Here is a 12,519-nt window from a genome sequence, read left to right as displayed (position 1 = left end):
GCGATCGCTCAGCGAAGTCCACCATCGATCATTAAGGTGGCCTAGTTGGCTGAAACTTCCAGATTGCAGCACATTCCGTGATAGCCAAGGGAGGGGATTTTAGAATTAGTAACGACAATATCACTGGCTAGTAAAACTTCCGACATTCATCCTGCGCCCTGCGGCCCCTCGTCATCGCCCTCTGGCAGTTTAGCCTGCAAAAAAGGATTCGTCGGTCATTTGACCTCAAGGGAGAACGGAAGCTTTCTTTCTACACATGAGACATTCCGGACTCTACCATCATTGCAGCATTCAACAAACAAACCCACGTTTTATAGACTTGTTATCGGAGATCGAATACTGCAGCTGATTTTGTGGGAACAATCGATACGCTTGATTTAGTAACATGCAAAACCTGCAGATGCCCATGGCTATCGGATTCCTACATACACTAACTATCCATGTTGCAGAATTAGTGGGTGAGACTAATCTGATTGACAATCATCTAAGTGCTACAGTAGGACATGTCACCATGCTCCGCCTCGATCACTACCTTATCAACATCATCATCCAGAAACCATCTCCCCTCTCCATTCCCATTAGGTCCAATCAGTATGTCATTTCCACTCATCATCCTCTTGCACATCTTCCCTGTCTCCCGGTCAAATGTCCAGTCCTCGAGACCATAACAACGCTTCCAGCGCATGTCATCATTCGCATCTTGGAACTCATACCAAAACTCTGCCGCGATTCGGTTATCAGTGAAGCAAAAGAGCTCTTTGCGTAGTCTGTAGTTTTTTTCGCGGCTCCATTTTGCTTTTAAGAAATCGATAATGTCATTTGTTCCGGAAAACAACGAATCTCTGTTCCGCCAGGTACAACCGGACGTGTACACCTGTGCGACCTTCTCTGGGTTCCTATTTTGCAGTAAGTATACAAACTAGATTTCTTGAATCTCCTGGAAACACATGGAGAAAGAGAATGATAGGCCACGCGGAGGGAAATGGAAGGGAGGGAAAGGAGTTGGATAGCACGAGGTAGCGGCATATTTGAGAGCAAGGGATGAAACAAATAATCCATGCCAGCAACCATCTCGTTTTCAACAACCAAAGGGAAACACAGTTATCCAGAGGGGAGAGGAGAGCCAGAAATCCATCCAAACTATGAATGATTTAGAAAAATAGGTCCTTACTGAGTATTCCACAAGTTCTGCGCTGCTTTGACCTTCTGTCTCGCAGTTTCCTCGGTGAAAAGGGGTTTGACGCCAGCCATTATAAACGAGATGGGGTTATGTTGTTGTTTGTTTTGGTAGTTCTCTGGAGTTCTTGATTGACAATAGCGAGATAAATATGTTTGAAGGATTTCGACACAATGAGTCAACGTTGGAACTATCTAGATCACGTGTCCTATCATCTGCCACGCTACGCAATATAGACAGGCATTAGCCTGTAGCCCTGTTGATGCGAGTCTGTATAAGCTGCTTAGTGGCTATACGATTTACCGATTATGCCCTACGTTCATTGTGTAGTGTCAACCAAGTGGGCATGATGCCAAAGTTTATACTTTATACAGATATCATAAATATGATAGTATCCATATTTACTTATTAATTATTCTTCTGAATGATATGCAGTCCTATATTGAGCAGTATATGGTTTATTTAAATTCCTGTGGTTGTAGAAGTGTGTTGGATGTCTGATAAACGTAATGTGGATCGATATATATTCAGTAGTCTAAGAGCGACCACGGACTACCGTAGCGACTTCGAGATCTTATTCACTGCAGTATCATTTTATGGTATTTTAAGATATAGCAATCCTATAATCTACTTTCAATGACTAATTTTCTAATACCACCAAATACATACTGTACATAATATAGATGTTCCAGTTTGTGATTTATCTTTAGACCTCGATTGCGCGATACCACCACTTGAATACCCCAGGGATAATCCCGAACCATATCCACCCAGGTCAAAAATCTGCAAAAGAATAAAAAATCACGCCTTCTAGAATTGTATTATATCTAATCAACGGTGGAGAAAAGAAACGTTTCGCCCCTCAGGCGTTGGGGATCTTCTTGAACTTATATAATCGGGATGGCGGGGTAGGCGTTTCTATTCTAGCCAGCCTGCAACACGTGGGTAATACTCCAGATAGCAATGGGGGGACGATGCCATCAATGTGATTATTGTAATTTGCCATGTAACGAAGACACAGAAACTCAATAGTCACTGAGAAATTGGCGGTAGGATCGGCCGGTCGATTGTTACAAATGCAACCTGAACCGGATATTGGATTCCAGGATCCGAGGTTGGCATCCGGACCCAAGATATCAGCCAAAAGTGGCAAGGGTTTCCGCGAGTGCCTGTCGGCCAGGATTGAAGTCAAAGAGCCGATTTAATATTATAAGGTACGAAGTCCGGACAGGGATTCGACAAGCTAAGATTAACCCAATTTTGACTTGGATATCTACTTGCCATCGAGGCAAAAGTCGACTGTTGACGGAAGATTCCACGATGATTGACATCAGGGAAAGTCACGTGGATTTATGACGTTTGTAGGCGGTGAATGAGGGGATCCCAGGGTCCTTTGTGCATGGCGATATTGGACAGCTGGCAGAAGAATTGCGTATCAATACAGCAGCTAGTGGAATGGATTAGGTCTCTACTGCTTATGATGGACGAATTGACCGGGGTGTAACCACGACAACAAGTGTTCCAGGCGGGATATGGATGTGGCATGGTGGCCCCTCTTCTGCTTGGAGCTACAACGGGAGATAGGATACGTAATATGAGTAAGTCTGGTAGTCCAGAACGGCATCTGAAGGAGAGGCAATGGTCTGATTATGAAAATATACGGACTCGAACACATTCCTCTCAAATCTGATATTGATTATCAGATCACCGTGAAGCCAAAGTATCCATAATACCCATGACCTCACGCAATCATGGGAGCAGATTTGTCAACCTGTCCGGTCTAGATAACTGCCCCGAGTGGGCATCCGTGGTGGGGTGTTGGCGGGGCATCTCAGTCTCGGGCGGTCTTCTTGATAATACAGCCACTCAGGCACTCACCCAATCCCCTCGTCCATCCAAGAGATTCGGTATCCTTCTGCTTCGGATCACCTTATGGACACCTTTTTGGCACTAGTTGATTTGTTAGTAACCGCCCAGTATTGTAATAGTGTAATTCCATTGCCTTCTTTGTAACTCCGATAGGAACCGTCCAACCGTCCCCGGGAAGGAGAGTGGGAAAAAAAACCTATATTAAGCTCCTTCTCCCCTGGCTCTCCTCTCCTCTTTGTTTCCCTTTCCAACTTAACTATACAAGTCTTCTTATCAGACCATCTCTCTCAACCACTTCTTTCTACCAACCCAATTACACTAAACCAATCCAAAATGTCTGGAATCAAGGCCGGTGACAGCTTCCCCTCTGACGTTGTCTTCTCGTAAGTCTCTTCACCGCAAATACCGGAAAGTGTGGGAGGATCAATGCAGCTAACCTTGGCTTTCCTCCCAACAGTTACGTCCCCTACGCTGAGGAGTCCCAGGAGTTCTCCTCTTGCGGTATCCCCATCAACTACAACGCCTCCAAGGAGTGGGCCGACAAGAAGGTCATCCTCTTCGCCCTCCCCGGTGCTTTCACCCCCGTCTGCTCCGCTCGCCACGTTCCCGAGTACCAGGAGAGACTCCCTGAGATCCGTGAGAAGGGTGTCGACGTTGTCGCTGTCCTCGCCTACAACGATGCTCACGTCATGAGCGCCTGGAGCAAGGCCAACGGCGTCAAGAACGACGACATCGTGAGTCCTCCACATAAACCACCTGGATCCTGTGCATATTACTAACTGTCTCTAGCTCTTCCTCTCCGACCCCGATGCCAAGTTCTCCAAGAGCATTGGCTGGGCTGACGAAGAGGGCCGCACCAAGCGTTACGCCATTGTCCTCGACCACGGCAAGGTCACCTACGCCGCTCTTGAGCCCGCTAAGAACCACCTCGAGGTAAGCATCAGACAGGACTTTCAGATCACATAACGAACCGCAGCTAACATTATCAACAGTTCTCGAGCGCTGAGAACGTCATCAAGCAGCTGTAAATGCACCAATAGACATGGAAATTGCGGCGTGTTAGATGGAAGGCGCAGATATATTTGATGGTGGGGTAATAAACGGCTTGCAAAGCTCGACATAGAACTAGAAGTTTCCACCTTATTAGAAGAAATACAATGCACTTACGAAGCTATGAAAAATGAGAAAAACCAAATATCCCTATGCCGTTGTAATTTGTATGATGTCAGCCAAAACTACTGCAAGACAGCACCTTAAAATTTTAGCATTTGGCTACCCCATATTCTTCTTTCTATGATCTACGTGAATCCATGCGTTCTTGGTGATTTTCTCTGGTTCTATTGGTGTGTGCCATTGTGCGGGTTGTTCGACTCGGCCGACTCGATTTTACTCGAGCGAGCGGCAACGCGCTAAACCTATACAATTTATGCGCCGTAGAATCTTTGTCCCGACCACCACCGTTTAACGTCGCCTGGCCATCATGGCCTTCAACCCCGCCGGGAAGCGCAAACCCCCATTCTCAGGGAACCAGTTCGACTCTGCCGCAGCTCGCAAACGTGCCAAAACCTACGATGCCCGCTCCCTCGCGGTCCAGTCGGCCGACGCCGCCCTCTCCGCATCGGGCGAGCTTGATGTCGCTGCCTATGTCGACGCGAGAGAATTCGAGATCTGTGCCCTCGAGGTTGGTATGCAGCGGTCGAAGTCGGCCTTGAGTAGCCGTGCGTTTCAAAAGGTGCCTCGTTCGTTGCGGAGGAGGACCGCCAGCCACAATGTGAAGCGAGTCCCGAGTAGACTGCGGGCAAGGGCAAAGCGGGAGGTGAGTTTGGATTATTGCCTATACCGGTGCCACAGATTGATTCTGTGACATTGCCTACGAGCTCAGATTGTCCGGGCTTGCTTACACCGAAATTTTTTAGATGATCGAGGACAACACACCCACAGTAACCGCACGACGACGAAAACCGACGGAGCTTATGCGCATTCGTCTCGAGTCCGCCCGACGTCTCCAGAGACTCAATTCCAAAACCAAAGCGAAACGAGCAGCTTTGAAAGTGAAGCAGGATAAGGAAACCAAGAAGAAACTGGAAGCGAACGGCAGCCATACATACAATATTGCACCGCGGATTCCGAAGATCAAGAAAAATAAACTCTCTCGCCCGCCTACACCGGAATCAAAATACAAGAAGCGCCAGCGAGGAAAGACGTGGCTTCCAACACATATGTTTCATGCAAAACGTGCCAAAATGACGTCCCCAAAGGAGCCGCTGTGGCGGTTTGCGGTTCCCTTGTCGCCGACTGAGAAGAGCTACAGACCTTCTCACCGAGCGAGAGGGGCTAGAGGTGCTATTGCCTGGGATATGAGTTACATGTCTACGATTCAGCTAGAGGGCACAGAAGACGCCTTGGGGAGCGTGCTTAGGGCTGTTGGAGTCGATGGGCCTGAGGCGTGGGGAGTCAAGGGGAAGAAATGGAGAGCGGGGACGCGAAGTTTATCTGCTTGGACTTTTGAGCGTGATGGCAAACGGAGACCTATTGCGCCGGTTACTCTGGTTCGGTCTGCCGAGCAAAAGTCGGAAGACGTGGAGATGGTTGATGTCGACGACAAGAAAGCAAGTAAAAAGGATAGAAAGAAGCTTTTTGTCAGGGTACATCCGTCTGCATTCCTCCAGCTGTGGAATGAAATTCTTGAGGTTTCGAAGAGACAGAGCCCGCCTGTGCTGGTTGAAGATCTCCGTTTTGAAATTGGCAGTATTGATATCACTGGACCAGGATCAACGGAAGCACTTATTTCTGTCTTGAAGCCACTGACCAGTGGCGGAAAAGAGCCCCAAACAGACAGCCCAGAAAATACCTGGACATCCCTTCTCGGGGTTTCAAACTCTTCATCTCTTCCCCAAAATGCGCTTCTTGCTTTTTCTATATCCGACCCTCGTCTCCATTTCCCACCGAAGCGCCTTGAGCCCCCCTCATCTGAGACGCAGATGAATGACCTAGCTATCTTGCTGTCTTCATGGCCTGTTGATAGAACACAGGGCTCGTCAGCTCTTTTTGAACGTCCAGCACGCTTGGCTGCCGCTCGTCAATTGCCCAGTCAGAAAGCCATCAACCGACGTCGCAGTTCAGCTTTACCGGGTACATATCCACCACCCGAAGATTCTGACCCACAGATCCCAGTGATGGTCCTCGCACAAAGACCGTCAACCCAGTCAAAGAATAGCAACTCGCCTGGGTCTTATACCATTCTCCTTCCGTGGAAATGTGTTCTTCCCGTGTGGTACTCGTTGATGTACTACCCGTTGTCAAGCGGTAATAACCCCAGATTTGGTGGCCTGAAGGAACAACAACAGCTTGCCTTTGAGACTGGCGAGCCTTGGTTCCCTGGTGACTTCCCTGGAACCCGCGCTGGTTGGGAATGGGGCTTGCGTGAGCGAGAACTGGCCAAGCAGGAGTGGGAACGACGTCCGAAGGGACGAAGACATGAATTCGATAGCCTCGATCTTGGAAATGGCCGAAAAGGCGAAATTGGACGAGGCTGGGCGTGTGACTGGGAGCGACTTGTGCAGGGTTCGCCCATGGACACTGCACAGGATGTTGGCGAGAGGAAGCAGAAGAAGCAGACAAAAGCCGCCCCAACCAACGATGAAGCCAACAAAGAAGAGAATGTGGATGTTCATCCACCACTGAACATCCACCACCTGCGGACACACGAGGCCGAGCTTGCAATCAATAGCCCCTCGGCCACCGTCGACAAATCTGCCCTTGCTGCCGTTAGCATATCCCTCCTCACTCGCGGCACACCCATTCCCAGGGCTCGGATCTACCGTCTACCCACCACCAACCCAGAACTTCGTGAAAAATGGCTCAGCCTCGTTCCCAAAAATACAAATGGTCCCATACAGGGCCAAAAACAAGAACAAACACACCTTGACCTCTCCGGGGAAGACGCTCGTCAGCGTCTAGCGGCCTCTCTTATCGCTCCTACATCCGATACAGACTCGACACGCGAGAACCTACCTCTTCCCTCAGAAGAAGACCTTATTGGCTTCGTTACAACAGGCAATTACAACCTCTCTGAAGGAAAGGGCACAGGAATCGGCTCTATTCTCTTGTCCAAGGCCATTGAGGCGAAGCATGGACCTTCTAAGGGCAAGAAAAAGGCTCGGGAGATGAAAATGTGTATTATCCGGGCTGCCGGTGAGAGACTTGGTAGATTAGGGCTTTGGGAGGTTATTTGATGGATGTGTAGCATTACAATGGAGTGTGTTGGAGCTACAAAAAATGATGTACATGATACCCGGGATGTATTATTAGACTGGTGCATGATATGATCGGGGATAAAATAGGCATGAAATCGGGTTTTTATACGATTACTACGAGAAAAAAATGAATCTTAATAGTCCAATCAATTCAAACGAACAGGAGGATAGGTAGCTATACATACAGCAGGGAACAAGAGGACCGATCTATTCGCGGCTTTGAATAAGGGTAAAAAGGAAAAATGCATAACAGACACCAATCGAACAAGGATTTTTTTTCTCTATCCAACAACGCGATCCACAAAGGCCTCCTCCATTCTAGCGACCTCACGCTTGAACCCTTCAACCTCCTTCCAGCAGTCCAAAGGTCGTCGGTCGTGCAACCGCAAGCAACTAACAACATCAGCCTTGGCCTTCTCGACGCCCTCATCCAGCGCGGCCAATTTACGTCGTCCCTCGAGCTTAGCACGCAGCTGCTCGACCTCCTCGTTCACCGACTGGCGGGTGATGTTGCGGTTGACGGGGTGGTCCTCAGGCACAGCGGGGGCGGTGTAAGCCTCGCGGCCGGCGAAGGGGATGCGCGGCGCATCCAGGTTCAGGGAGCCCGGGGTGTGGCTGATGACGGGGGCGGAGGAGGGCGTGGGAGCGCTGTCTTTGACCTCTGCGAGGCGCTGCTCGATTTCGGCGAGGGTTTGCTGCTCGCGTTCGCGGAGGCGCTGGAGTTCCTCGGATACGCGCGCTTGGATCTGGAGTTCGAGGGACTTGGCGCGGGAGGCGTCGGTCTGGATTGGTTGGTATCTTTGTTAGGAATTTGTGTACTAGGAGAGGATTTTTGGGAGGTTGGAGAGGAGGGGAGGGGGGAAGTTCATGGGGGTACGTACCTCCGAGGTAGACTGGAGAGCGTCGACTAGGTTGGAGGAGAATTGGACGGGAGAGTTGCTGTAGAATTATGTTAGCTATGTATATCGCTTTGTATTGCAAGTAGCTTTGATATAAAAATGATCGTCTCATAGGTGCAACAAAGCTGAGGTATCAACCCATTGCGCGGACTGCACCTCAGTCCACCCCTCAGACAGCACACTAAACAATAGAAAAGATACCCCCAAAGCAAAACAAAGCCAGTAGCAAGAAAGAACCAACCTCGAGAAAACATGTTTCGAGCCAGCCGAAGCATCGGGCTTAGAGCTGCCGGCGCCCATTGTGTCTGTTGATGGGGGGTTGGGAGGGGAATTTGAAGGCGGTAAAAGTCGTCGCTTGCAAGATGCAGACCCCAATGGAAACCAGCAGGACCGCAGTCGTGAGCAATGCTGGGGGTTGTGGAGCACGACTGGAGTGAAGTTATTGATTCTCGTCGAGCGTTCGTTATCCGAGTTCCGCTCCGGCGTTGAATTCGGGCATTCCGTGATGTCACGTGTGATAGGTCACGTGCAGCATCGAATGAAGAGAAATGGTTCAATTCAATATTAATTGAATGTTTATTGGTTATTTGAGTCGATTTAGTTCTATCTGTTTATTAGATTGGATATTTGTCGTATCTTGAGTTGCATTGTCAGAGCACGTGGTGTAGCAGCCGAGCTACTCAGTCTTAAGCGCAGATGCAGAGGGAATAATATCAGAATCATAATGTTGGATTAAAAATGGATATATCTTGAGAATATTAAATGTATTGCTTGATGTTTATAAAGTCATTAACTATGAGATGATGATGAGAGTCATCAATCGTGGTGGTTTTGCTAGCCCTGAGACAGAGCATTGTTGTACAGAAATACTCGACAAGATCACACCGGCATTGTTATAAGATACATTTAATATTTTTTGAATCAAAAATAAATAGAAAAATGCGTATTTAGTATCATCTTGACTGCGTTATTTCCCTCATAATCAATGGTAGAATCACTGAATGTCTTGCTTCCCCGCTTCATCTCCAATGTTCGCTGTCTGGGGTTGAGCATCTGATCTGACATGCATAGCCAGATAGCAATTTATTTCTCCGTATCCTCAAGAATCATTCATCTGTCAGTCACCAATTTCCCGTCAAATCCCCGTCCTTCTTCGTGTCTAACCGTTGTTTCTCACCGGTGGGAAATTTCGAAGACGCGAAGAAAATAAAAAAAGAACCCCACATTCGGGATTGTTTCATGGCGTCATGGAACGGAACTCTCATTTCCTGCCATGAGACATTCATCATCATCTTGGGCTGATTCTTGGAAGAGAACAATGCGAATGGCTGTGGAGAGATAGCCAGAGTCAGCATGGGGCAGATGATGCTCCTCGTATCCCAGATGAAGTCGCTGAAGCCTGAATGATGGCGATGGTCGATTGTCGACTTCATCGACAGCATCGGAACCACCCGTGACGGAGGACCGGCAAGCCGTGGGAACCAGGAATAATCGAATAATAATGGAAATGCGATTTTCTTTGTCCTGACAGCGTCGCCTTGAATATCTCCCGGTCATCCCGATCCTCCCGTTGGCGACTCTCCAGCCCTCTGACTTCATCGACCCCTCCCGCTTGGTTTTTTCTTGCTGCTACATATTGCTGCCCCTCCCCCTCTTCCCCCACGAATCCCCAGTCTCCCCGTCTTCCACTTTGATCCCTCTTTTCTCACTTTCCCTCCTCCTCTCCTTTTCTTCCATCCTCCTTCTCTCTTATTTCTTCGTTCAAAATGTCGTCTGCTGTGCTGGACGAGGCTGCGCGTATTGCGCGCGAGTTCGACTACCCCGCCGAGCAGGTGCGGCGGGGTGTCCAAGAGTACATCCGGGAGATGAACGAGGGGTTGTCGCAGGAGCACACAACCCTGAGCCAGATCCCAACCTATGTGACCTCTGTGCCTAACGGAACTGAAAAGGTATGTAATACGTAGTACGTTTATCGTTCCCAGAACCACGGCTGATTCGCTTCTCTACTCAGGGTCTGTATCTGGCGGTCGATCTTGGTGGCACCAACTTCAGGGTGTGCTCGATTGATCTTCACGGAGATACTACATTCTCCCTCACACAGTCCAAGATCATGATTCCCCGGGAATTGATGGCTTCTGGCACTTCCAAGGATCTCTTCCTCTTCCTGGCCCGGCAAATCGAGGCCTTCTTGCGGATCCACCACAACGAGCACTTTGAAGCACACCTGAAACGCCGCCGCGAAGGGAACGCTGAACAGGAGATGTTTGACCTGGGATTCACCTTCAGTTTCCCCGTGCGTCAGTTGGGAATTAACAAGGGTACCCTCATTCGCTGGACGAAGGGCTTCAACATTCCTGATGCCGTGGGACATGATGTCTGTGCGTTGTTGCAGTCTGCCATTGATGACCTGGATCTCCCAGTCCGCGTTGCTGCTCTTGTCAACGACACCGTGGGAACCTTGATGGCCCGCTCTTACACATCACCCGGTGAGACAGGAACACTGATCGGTGCTATCTTTGGTACTGGTACCAACGGTGCCTACCTCGAGAAGCTCGACCGGATCGGTAAGATGGCGTCAATTGAACACTCGGAATTTGATAGCTCGACGGGTGAGATGCTCATCAACACTGAATGGGGCAGCTTCGATAACCACCTGAGTGTGTTGCCCAACACCGTGTACGACCGTGATTTGGATGCAGACAGCAACAACCCGGGTATTCAGATGTTTGAGAAGCGTGTCTCGGGCATGTTCCTGGGCGAGATTCTCCGACGAGCCCTGCTGGCCATGCACCAGAATGAGTCAACCAAACTGTTCAAGCCTAACAGCTCCTCAGACGTCTTCATTCCCGAAGAATCGGCCCTCTACAGACAATGGGGCATCGACACTAGCCTTCTGAGTTTGGTCGAGGCTGACAAGACCCCCAACTTGGACGAGGTCAAGGCCGCTCTGAAGGACCATTTAAAGATCGAACGGCCCAGCACTACCGAGTGCAAGGCCGTCCAAACCATTGTGCACGCCGTCGGTAAGCGTGCTGCCCGATTGAGCGCCGTGCCCCTCGCCGCTACCATTATTTCCACTGGCAAGTTGCAGACCGACGACGTGATTGACATCGGTGTCGACGGAAGTCTGGTCGAGTACTACCCCAACTTCGAGGGATACATTCGCGAGGCCTTCCGCGAGGTGCCTGAGCTGGGTGTCGAGGGCGATAAGAAGGTGCGCATCGGTATCTCCAAGGATGGTAGCGGAGTCGGTGCCGCATTGATTGCCCTGGTGGCCAGCAAACTGGATCAGCAGAAAAAGAAATGAAGGCCAGATGAGACCTGACCCATCCATCTATCTCAACGCCGAAACGATTCATGTTTTCCAATTCCATGACGCACATTTCTGCATCACAGGCACATTTTCCATTATTCCATTGACTGATTGCATGTCAATCTCGCTTTGAAGATTTTTATTTCCTTCGGGCATTTTTATATATTGGAGGATCTGGGACCCGTTCTATCTCCAGATAAGGACTTGACCATCCCATAAAGGCCAATGTGCCAGTCCTGCGTTTCTGCCCCATCCTTTACTCCGCCGGGGAGTACATATAGGGTCTGATCCAGAATGGTGGAGATGCATACCCGCTTGGGTTGGTGTTTGATATGAGAACGAATGTCTGGATTCAGAAGGTGTATCAATAGCATACTCATCAATATTATGAGATTATTATTATTAAATCATAATAAGACAAGACGTATATCCTCCACATCAGGATGAGAGTATTTTTATCGATAATGCTTTGAAGCCAAAGCTACCATAGAACCGTATATCTTTCCGCCAAATAATATATTTTGCAATCCTTTCTTAAAAATATTACATAGAGGTACCTGGCAGACATGGCCTACCTACTGACTGGCGATTGGCCAATGTTTGTAACACCAAAAAGGAGCTGCAGACCGGCACAGGCACAGCCTTCTCTACCCCGCCACTTGGATTGCCTAATCCCGAATGCCTGTAAAACATGAAGGGCGACGAGAGCGATTTATTTCGCAGACTTCCCCAGTAACTGCTTCTCATAACTATCGTGAGTCATGGTTACCAAAAATCTCTTGAAAGTCCCCTTTGCTCGCTTGAGGAGTCGTTCGATAACCAGGAACAAGCCTTCCCAGACAAAGCAGGATACCAGCCACACGACAGAGAGAACTCAATAAACAGCAGTGAAAACTCCCATTGTTTCTTCAACGAGTGAGAGCCTTTGGGAGAAAGCCACAGACCAGATCTCCAACGAATACAAGAAAACAATCGCCTGCTACATATCAAGTGCGATAGACATCG

General features: G+C 49.0%; 5 protein-coding genes across 5 annotated transcripts; 3 read left to right on the top strand and 2 right to left on the bottom strand.

The window, feature by feature from the left end:
- Positions 1-353: 353 nt before the first annotated feature.
- On the bottom strand, positions 354-1,320 carry ASPWEDRAFT_35761 (uncharacterized protein). Its single transcript, XM_040834293.1, has 2 exons — positions 1,172-1,320; positions 354-896 (listed from the first exon to the last, which is right to left on the bottom strand). The coding sequence occupies exons 1-2, from the start codon at positions 1,249-1,251 to the stop codon at positions 485-487; spliced, it is 492 nt and encodes a 163-aa protein (XP_040691856.1). The 5' UTR covers positions 1,252-1,320; the 3' UTR covers positions 354-484.
- A 1,782-nt stretch (positions 1,321-3,102) lies between these two features.
- On the top strand, positions 3,103-4,397 carry ASPWEDRAFT_126499 (peroxiredoxin family protein). Its single transcript, XM_040829209.1, has 5 exons — positions 3,103-3,138; positions 3,200-3,429; positions 3,504-3,780; positions 3,836-3,979; positions 4,039-4,397. Exons 2-5 carry the CDS (start codon positions 3,380-3,382, stop codon positions 4,072-4,074), a joined length of 507 nt encoding a protein of 168 aa, XP_040691855.1. The 5' UTR covers positions 3,103-3,138; positions 3,200-3,379; the 3' UTR covers positions 4,075-4,397.
- Positions 4,398-4,526: 129 nt separating this feature from the next.
- Positions 4,527-7,281, top strand: ASPWEDRAFT_48495 (ribonuclease P/MRP protein subunit POP1; the record flags this gene model as incomplete). The annotated part of the gene is made up of 2 exons (XM_040837110.1): positions 4,527-4,862; positions 4,963-7,281. 2 exons carry the CDS (start codon positions 4,527-4,529, stop codon positions 7,279-7,281), a joined length of 2,655 nt encoding a protein of 884 aa, XP_040691854.1.
- Positions 7,282-7,497: 216 nt separating this feature from the next.
- Positions 7,498-8,722, bottom strand: ASPWEDRAFT_35758 (Mic19 family protein). Its single transcript, XM_040834292.1, has 3 exons — positions 8,443-8,722; positions 8,184-8,241; positions 7,498-8,084 (listed from the first exon to the last, which is right to left on the bottom strand). The coding sequence occupies exons 1-3, from the start codon at positions 8,499-8,501 to the stop codon at positions 7,584-7,586; spliced, it is 618 nt and encodes a 205-aa protein (XP_040691853.1). The 5' UTR covers positions 8,502-8,722; the 3' UTR covers positions 7,498-7,583.
- A 1,245-nt stretch (positions 8,723-9,967) lies between these two features.
- glkA (glucokinase glkA) lies at positions 9,968-11,508 on the top strand (the record flags this gene model as incomplete). The annotated part of the gene is made up of 2 exons (XM_040837109.1): positions 9,968-10,150; positions 10,213-11,508. The coding sequence occupies 2 exons, from the start codon at positions 9,968-9,970 to the stop codon at positions 11,506-11,508; spliced, it is 1,479 nt and encodes a 492-aa protein (XP_040691852.1).
- Positions 11,509-12,519: the final 1,011 nt, after the last annotated feature.

This window comes from Aspergillus wentii, assembly GCF_001890725.1.
Source record: "Aspergillus wentii DTO 134E9 unplaced genomic scaffold ASPWEscaffold_2, whole genome shotgun sequence".
Lineage (NCBI taxonomy): Eukaryota > Fungi > Ascomycota > Eurotiomycetes > Eurotiales > Aspergillaceae > Aspergillus > Aspergillus wentii.
The sequence above is the reverse complement of the archived record's forward strand: the minus strand, read 5'-3'. Positions and strand labels throughout refer to the sequence as shown.

Coding starts and splice junctions, on each gene's coding strand:
- ASPWEDRAFT_35761 (XM_040834293.1), bottom strand. CDS start 1,251: ATGGCTGGCGTCAAACCCCTTTTCACCGAGGAAACTGCGAGACAGAAG. Junction 897..1,171: donor CAGAACTTGTGGAATACTCA/GTAAGGACCTAT, acceptor ACTGCAAAATAG/GAACCCAGAGAAGGTCGCAC.
- ASPWEDRAFT_126499 (XM_040829209.1), top strand. CDS start 3,380: ATGTCTGGAATCAAGGCCGGTGACAGCTTCCCCTCTGACGTTGTCTTC. Junction 3,430..3,503: donor CCCTCTGACGTTGTCTTCTC/GTAAGTCTCTTC, acceptor TCCTCCCAACAG/TTACGTCCCCTACGCTGAGG. Junction 3,781..3,835: donor GCGTCAAGAACGACGACATC/GTGAGTCCTCCA, acceptor AACTGTCTCTAG/CTCTTCCTCTCCGACCCCGA.
- ASPWEDRAFT_35758 (XM_040834292.1), bottom strand. CDS start 8,501: ATGGGCGCCGGCAGCTCTAAGCCCGATGCTTCGGCTGGCTCGAAACAT. Junction 8,242..8,442: donor TCGAAACATGTTTTCTCGAG/GTTGGTTCTTTC, acceptor ATAATTCTACAG/CAACTCTCCCGTCCAATTCT. Junction 8,085..8,183: donor CTCTCCAGTCTACCTCGGAG/GTACGTACCCCC, acceptor CAACCAATCCAG/ACCGACGCCTCCCGCGCCAA.